An 8,189-nucleotide genomic window follows, 5' to 3' on the forward strand; every position below is an offset into this window, starting at 1 on the left:
ATAAACTTTTAAAGCTGCATAAATGAACTTTCTGCCTTTAGGGAGCCAAAAAACCCCATAAAATACTTTTTTTCACATTGCTACTTTCTGTCAAAGGGTGTATTAATCATATTAATATGTAACAAAAGCGTGTTACTATTCAAAGAGTGTTGTCTAATTTAGTTTTTATTTTTGCTTGAATTGTCAAAACTCAAGGAAAAAGTCAAGTCGACCCTCAGGAAAGTCCATTCTCAGGTTAAGTCAAGCTTCACTGCAAACAACTCAAAGTCTTCATATTAATGATTTAAACCTGTGATAACCAACAGCAGACTGTCACCATGTTTTCACATGGATTTCATAGCCACTTCAAATTTGACTTACAGCCAGCTCTGATGTAGTAGAACAGTTCCTCCCACCTCCAGGAGCTAAGCCGGTTCCTCTGTTTCCTGGCTCGCATTCAGACACATTCCAGGCCAACGGGGAAAATCCCAGAGCTGCCTACTTAAGGAGTGAGCGCAACGCTGTGTCTGTCAAACTCTAAGAAGAACCTTTGGACATTTGAACCACTACAGACTGGCACAGCAAGCATACCAACTGTGGAAACATGGGAATCAACAAAGTGTGTCTCCTGGCAGTTTTCTGCACACTCATCATCCTCACCACCTTCAGCGGCAGCGCACAGTCAGGTGAGTCCTTCAGCTTCTGCTGCGAATGCAGGTGAAATATCCTGGATTTCTACAGTATTGAATGTTTTCTGTCATCACTGTCAGAGTACATTTAGAGAGGGACAAGTATGGGAAAAGTTGTAGGCCTATATTACCTTCAGCTTTATATTATTGTAGTACATGTAGAGTCTGCAAATGTTAAAGCTCAAACAAACTGAGTATATATAGAATTATAGTGTATAGTTTAATGAGGCTTAGAAAGATGCAAATTAAACTTTTATTATTAAAAATCTATCATGTTTGATAGTTTTTTAATAATTGACTCGTGTATTTTCGCTTACAATTTGTCTTCGTGTGTGTGTTTGTAGCGAGCTGCTGCCTGAGGTACACCAGGCGCCAGTTGTCATGCATGCGGCTGCTGGGATACACCATCCAGAACATCAACACTTCCTGCGACATCAACGCCATCATGTGAGTTAACGGTCCACTCTGACGTCACGCTACGTTACATGAGCATTACGATGGAAACTGTGATACTTAAAGTGATTCTGGTGGGAAATTCAATAGCAACAGAAGCACAGGGCTCCAGGTAGAAGCAATCAGATGAAATATCAAACCAGTCTGATATTTGTCAGAAATAGATATTAAAATAAAATTATACTCGATAGACAATTTAGGACAGTTGTGCATTACAAAGTGTGCAGTAATACTTAGAAATAAAGGGCTGCCATGAACAATGAATTTCATCATCAATTAATCTCCTGATTGGTCTCTAAAAGAACAGAAGGTGATGTCATTAAATGTCTTGTTTCAGTTTAAAATTAAGCAAATTGTTAAATTTTTCTATAAAATCTGACCAAGAAAAGTCACAAATTCTCACATTTGAGATTCTGAACAAATGTGGAGTATTTGTATTTCAAAAAATGATGTTCAATCAGTTGTGAAAGTAGTTTCTGATTGATTGTCTTTTGATCGACTAATCATTTATTTGACTAATAGTTGCAGCTCTTCTTAGATAGAAGTTATTGCAGTGTGGTAAAATGCATTACATGGATCAACATTAACTGAGTAATGTTGTGCAAAGGCATTTACAACATTAGCAACTACAGAAATAGACCTAAAATACACATGTAGCAGCACATCTAAGTAATTTCAAGTTTTGAGCGGCTGAAAAATAAAATAGGTAAAAGAGGTGATAAAATAGAGGACTGTATAATATTAATCATGATATCTGACATGTGGTTGGAGACATTGATGGGCTTTTTTGCCCCCACTTGAGTAATGGTTGATCTAGCTTTCTGTTACAGTATAATGAAAGATGAAGTGTATGTTTAAGCCATTCAGTGTTTGCCACGCTGTCAGAAAACTGGCTCTCTGTAAGACTGAGTGTGTTAGCTTTGGTATTGAAACTATGCCCCAGTCCCCAGCCGGTGGTTCCCCACTAGTTAAAGTATAACTGAAAATCACCTGTGGAATTCCACATGTCAGGACTTTCTGGGAGCAGCTCGTTTGGATTGTGTGTGTGTGTGTGTGTGTGTGTGTGTGTGTGTTGAGGTCACACTACAGTAATGTACAAGAGACACTGGGGTTAATACACAAGCTGGAATGAGACCACAGGGAGGGAGAAACTGTATCTGGTGAGTAATTAAATGCATTTCCCACTCTTTTCCTGGATCCCACAGCTTCCACCTTCCGGGGAGGTTTGTGTGTGCCGACCCTTCCATGAACTGGACCAGGAGAGGGATGATGTGTGTGGAGTGAGTATAACCATGTCCCTTAATGTAGATTTTTCTGTACAGTATATTCATCTGATATTCTAACGGCTCTGACTGAACCAAATTCAAAATTCTGTTTTCTTTTTTTCTTTGTAGTGAAATGAGAAAGAGGAAGGGTCAGATCACCAAGCAGACGATTGCTGGCACCAGATCAGCATAAACTGATTATGTCTTCAGCATATAACTCTGCTATTTACTCATTCCTGAGACTGGAAAATATACTGGTGTTTCTGATCACATTTCACACTTAATTCACTTTAAATAACTGTAACAGGGACTGTTATGTCATTTTATATTTTACATTATATTATATATTATTTTTGTATTACATTTTTAATATTTGTTCTGTTTCATAAACAGAAAAGTGTAGTATTCTTAATACATTCACTAAGCCAAGTAAACTAAGCTGTAGTTACAGTGCTTCATAAAAAAAAAGAAAAAGAAGAATGAAAACAGTTTTTTGTTTTTTATTTTTTCCGAATTGTGCTCATGTTTAAAACTCGAACAGTTTTTGCTCAGAGACATGCAGTATGACACACTGTGCACCCACAGAATGTGAAGGTTTGATTGTCATTGATATTTAAAAGAGAGATAATAAAATAAAACATGTTAATATCAATATTGACAATGTCTGAATTGGTCCTTTCATATTTTTGATGCAACTTTGAATGTTATGACATTTAAAAAATACTTGACATAAAGGTTTTTATTTTTCATATACTATATATATATATATATATGCATATATATTAAACATAAGCTGTGCTAAAAGGTTAACTCCTCCTGTACGATCACATACTTTACATTACAAATTTCATTTTACGGTACAGTAATAAATCAGCATCAGAAGTTAAATCACAGAAATGCAAGGAAATATGAAGTAATAAAATTAATAAGGACAGAAAAGTGCAAATTCTCCGGATGGGTGCCATTAAAACATTTCAGAAAAAGAACGTGCAATGAGATGATGAAAATAAAAAAAGCACCAATTAAAGCTCAAACAACAAAAAAACAAATTCAAAAACATGATGGAAATGCGGCATTTCTGTTTGCTCCGTGTAATAATTTGCAGAAGGTTACAGACTTAACATTTCCACCTCAACCAAGAGTAAAAACTTGATGTATAGCGAGTATAATGTTCACCATCTTGATTTAGCACGTTAGCATGCTAACATTTGCTAATTAGCACTGAACACATAGTACAGGTGATGAGAATGTCATTACTTTTGCACATATTTGATCATAAACCAAAGTATTGGACAAATATGAATGTCTGAAAAAAAAATTCTGACAATCCATCCAACAGCTGTTGAGATATTTCACACGGACACAAATGTGAGCTTCTGGCAAATGGCAAGCAATATAATAAAAACAGTATTAAAAGTAATAATAATTTTAAATAATGGCTTGATGCACATGTGAAAACAAAACTAAGGTGTATTTGTTATCAAATGAGATAAATTTAATTCCTTAACTTGCCATATTTTCTACTTTTTTCACCATAAGTTGCTTTATGGTTGTTAAAATCATCTTTTCCCACACTTGTCAGGTTATGTCACATCCAGACTGCGACAGGTTACACTGGTAGTTTGACTTTACTTCGACATGGAAAAATGAGTTTCTGGTACTCAATCATAACTTGGATTTCCAGTTTGCTTGTATGGAAACGTTTCAACTTGTGGCTCCTGATTTTCCATTTCAGTTGATTAGTAGGCACAGCTGCTCTGATTACAGTGTTTAGTCAGCCCTCAGGCCGTAGAGTCAGTGAGCTCTTAATGTCACAAATCTTGTATATTATCTTATCATAATATTTAGTCAAAAAACAGCAGTCTCAGTTATATAAACCAGTGAACTACACTGGCTGTAAACCTCGTACAGGAAGGTTCACGATTTCTTTTCATCACGGTCTGTCTGACACAGTGAGCTGGAAGATGTCCTCACTGCGATCGTCTCTGGTCTTCAGAGCCTGGCGGAGTTTCTCCCAGAACAGCTCCGTGTGCTCTCCGGCTCGAGGCCAGCTCAGGTAGGTCCACTTCTTCAGCAGTTTCCTCATGCGGTAGTAAGGAGACAGCTCATGGGTGGGAATGTCCTCCAGAAAGACCATGATCAGCACGTCCTTCTGCTCGTCGAACAGACGGAAGCTAGACGGGAGAAACAAAAGATGGATGAGGACCAGATCCCAGTTTCCTCATCAGATCTCTCATGATTTAAGACAGCCCCAATCAGCTGCTCCTATCCAGACTCTTAGGTCATGCACATTCACTGCTGTGTTCATCTTCCTGTCTCACTTCCTGCTTTTGGTTTTTTTCCCCTCCTTGCCAAATGGTGTAAGTTTTCATTAGTTTGCGTTATTAAAGCCACGTCACTGCACCAGCAATGTTTGAGTTTGCATTAACAGGAAATCAACTTTCGAAATTGAACATCTCTTGGGTTTAAGATGTGTATTACTTCAGTGTTCAAGGTGACAGTTACAACAAGGTGTTGGAGATATTTTTAAGATCTGATAACCATAAATGTGTAGATATTAATTCAATATCAGCATAGATGATTAACATCAGCTTAATGTATCACACAGCTGAGACATTACCTGGCCACCTGGATCTCTCTGGAGCACCACTCACTCTCAAGGTATCTGCGACTGATCACACAGATGGTCTTCCTGCTTCCATAAATGGCATCTGTGATGTTGTCTATGATGGGTTTACCTGAGGTAAAGGTAAAACAGTCAGCCACAAAAACCATAATCACTTTTCTCTTCATGAGTTCCTGTGATATTGCAGCACAACAGGTAATATGGTGACACCTGCTGAAGTATAGGCGAAAGCACAAAATGAGAAAAACATCTGTAACAGTTTGTACTCTACACTCTTGAGGTGGAGCTAGGTCTGAACTATTTTGTATAACATGAATGATTATTAATTTCATTAATTATTTGGTTTGTAAAATGTAGGAAAATAGTGATGAATACCCATTCCAATTACCCAGAACATTTGAGAAGCTGAAATTTTTTGCATTTAAAAAAATGAAACGATTTATCATTTTGTGTATTCTGGAAAGTTCAATTTTAGGATTCATCCCCAGGGGACCTTGACTGTACCAAATTGTATGCCAATCAATGCAATAGTTATTCAGATATTTCCGTCAGGATCAAAGAAGTAAACTGACACAGCACTCAACACACTGCCATTGTCATCTCTAGAGCCACTCACATGGCTTATAAAAAGCTAAGAAAAGCATGTATTTGATCGCCGGTGCAAAGAGCCGACATCCTACCTGGCTCAAAGTCTCGATGGTGCAGACACAATCTCCAGCCCTGGTCTCCCTCCAGTTTGGGCAGCAGCTCTTGGACGACCCAGGGCTCATCATGAGTGTTGTAGGAGATGAAGGCGTCATACTGATTAGGAGCTTGCTTGTTTTTGTGTTTTGTGTCAAAGAGCAAAGCCAAGAAGAGGTAGTAGGCATAGGCCAGGTGCCACCTCAGGAAATGGTAGGTGAAGGACACCACCATAAACAGTAGGACTGTACATGTGGTGGAGATAAAGTAGATGAATTCAATGTCTACTGAGCAGGACCGGACGTCGAGTTCCAACAGTTCCTTGCCTTTAAGGTGCACAGGGTAGTTGCAGGTAAAGTTATAGGCATCAAAAACTTGTGTTTGGTTGTTGTTTTCTATCCACCAGATAAACCAGGCGTTATCGCAGTCACACCTGAAACTGTTCCCCTGAAGATCCACATAAACAAGAGCTGGTACAGACCTTATTATTTCCTCACTGATAACTGAATATTGATTCTTTCTCGCCTGCAAGAACTCCAGTTTGGAAAGGCTGGCATTTACAAGAAAATCTAGAGACCCAAGAATTGTTCTAGATATGTAAAGACTTTTAAGGTTTGGAATTGGGGAAAACAACTCTGGAGAGAGATCCCTAAATTCATTTGAGCTAAGATCAAGTTTTTGCAGCTGAGGTGTGTAAATAAACGTGTCTTTGTGCAAGGTTAAAAGTTGAGTGGTCCCGATATCGAGATCCCGCAGATTTGTCAATCCTTGCAGGAAGTTGCGAGGCAAGTCAGATTTCAGCCTGCGGTGTTGTGAAGGAATAGCCAATGTCTCCAGACGGGACAGCTGAGAAAATGGTGCATTAGGCAAAGCTGAATCGTTTTTATATTGAATTCTATTTTCCCTGAAGTCCAATCTCTTTAAATTTATCAGATCATTGAAACTACCTTTGTTTATTTCTTTTTCTGTGATAAGATTCTGCTGGAGTAGAATAATAGAAAGATTCGTCAATCCAATGAAACACCTTTTATCAAGTTGCTGTATTTGATTGTGATGTAATGACAAGTTCTGGAGGGACTGTAAGCCCCTGAATTCTCCATTATTAATGGCAGTGAGTTTATTTTGATCCAATAGCAGTAGTCTAAGGTTTGGCAGGTATTTGTTGAAGGCACCATGTAACTTGGACATTTGGTTGTTATGTAACTTCAAAACTTGCAATCGTATTAAATCCTTGAAAACACAGTCTTTTAGAGCTGAGATTGAATTCTGATAAAGGTTGAGCTGTCTAAGCATTGTCTGATTGGCAAAATCGTCACATTCAAGTTTGCTGATGAAATTAGAGCTCAGATCCAATTCTTGAAGAATCGGTAGATTCCTCGTGGCAGCTGGAACAGATGAAAGGTTGTTGCGACTCAGATTCAAGATCCTTAATCTCTGAATAGATCTGAAGGTGTTGTCACTGATGTTTTGTATTTGATTAACTGCTAAATCTAACTCAGTTACATTGATGCACAACTTAATCAAATGGGAACTGACAGAGCTGAGTTTGTAATTGCGGAGTTGCAGTTTGGACAATGTTGGGATGGAACAGGAAATGTTGATCAGCGCTGCAAGGTTTTGTTTCATTGCATTCATCCTCAGAGACGTTAGTGAGGAGTTTACGCTCTCTAGTAATGTTTTCATGTCATTTAAAGACATTTGAAGCCCGGTAATGTCAAGAGTAGACACTCGACTAAAGAAAGTCTTGTTATGCACATCCCATCTCATCTTCTGGGAAGAGCCACCGACATTAAACCAGGTCAGATTTGGTAAAACATCTGCAGTGATCTGAAAAAGTGAGATTGGATTATGAGACAAATCGAGGTATTTAAGTTGTAGTGAGCTGTTTGTCAGTTCCCACGAGTGAAAAGTGTTAAAATTGTTCTTTTGAATGTACAACTCTCGTAGCTGCGGCAGATGCTGTATTATTGAATGAACTTTTGTTACGTCATGCAGTTTGTTGTTAGAAATGTCCAGAAACTTTAAGCTTATCATGGACTTGAAAGACGTGGACGCCACAGCTCTGATGCGATTACTAGTAATCCTGAGCTCGGTGAGGTTGCTCAAACCATTAAAAAGATCCTCTCTGAGTTCAACAAGTTTATTATTATTTAGATTTAACTTCTTGAGGGAAATCAGATTGGCAAAGGCGCCGCCATCTATCTGCGAAATGAAGTTGCGATTTAGTTCTAATTTTGTCAAAACTGGTAGATTTTTGAAATCTGATATTTGTACTCTTGAAATTTTGTTTTCAGACAAGTCAAAACCCTCTACTGTCGAGGGAATATCTCGAGGAACAGCTCTGAGTTTATTCTGGGCGCATATGGCAATATTGTAACTGATTTTGCAATTCTTCATTGCAAATCCTCTGACTGGAACAACAAAACTGCTGATATTCAACAAGCAGAGAAAAATTATGAGTTGAAATTGTTTTCTTCCTCCTGTTGCCGTTGTTTC

At 38.2% G+C, this 8,189-nt stretch overlaps 2 protein-coding genes across 2 annotated transcripts in view; one reads left to right on the forward strand and one right to left on the reverse strand.

Annotated features, from left to right (window-relative positions):
- Positions 1 to 418: 418 nt before the first annotated feature.
- LOC111224301 (C-C motif chemokine 20-like) lies at positions 419 to 3,038 on the forward strand. Its single transcript, XM_022748739.1, has 4 exons — positions 419 to 665; positions 1,013 to 1,115; positions 2,327 to 2,401; positions 2,516 to 3,038. The coding sequence occupies exons 1-4, from the start codon at positions 584 to 586 to the stop codon at positions 2,577 to 2,579; spliced, it is 324 nt and encodes a 107-aa protein (XP_022604460.1). The 5' UTR covers positions 419 to 583; the 3' UTR covers positions 2,580 to 3,038.
- Positions 3,039 to 3,139: 101 nt separating this feature from the next.
- The window catches only part of LOC111224316 (toll-like receptor 13), a 6,689-nt gene continuing 1,639 nt past the window's right edge, over positions 3,140 to 8,189 (reverse strand). The window contains exons 2-4 of the mRNA XM_022748753.1: positions 5,693 to 8,184; positions 5,007 to 5,124; positions 3,140 to 4,560 (exon numbers count right to left, since the gene is read on the reverse strand). Coding sequence (XP_022604474.1) covers positions 4,320 to 4,560; positions 5,007 to 5,124; positions 5,693 to 8,184 — 2,851 coding nt within the window. The 3' untranslated portion in view covers positions 3,140 to 4,319. The remainder of the gene's footprint in view (positions 4,561 to 5,006; positions 5,125 to 5,692; positions 8,185 to 8,189) is intronic.

Source organism: Seriola dumerili, unplaced genomic scaffold (genome assembly GCF_002260705.1).
Source record: "Seriola dumerili isolate Sdu_G_001 unplaced genomic scaffold, Sdu_1.0 BDQW01000129.1, whole genome shotgun sequence".
In the NCBI taxonomy this organism is placed as follows: Eukaryota; Metazoa; Chordata; class Actinopteri; order Carangiformes; family Carangidae; genus Seriola; species Seriola dumerili.

Excerpts from the sequence above, each read along its gene's own strand:
- LOC111224301 (XM_022748739.1), top strand. The coding sequence starts at position 584 with ATGGGAATCAACAAAGTGTGTCTCCTGGCAGTTTTCTGCACACTCATC. Across the intron at positions 1,116-2,326 it reads TGCGACATCAACGCCATCAT|CTTCCACCTTCCGGGGAGGT; the intron begins GTGAGTTAACGG and ends TGGATCCCACAG. Across the intron at positions 2,402-2,515 it reads AGAGGGATGATGTGTGTGGA|TGAAATGAGAAAGAGGAAGG; the intron begins GTGAGTATAACC and ends TTTTCTTTGTAG.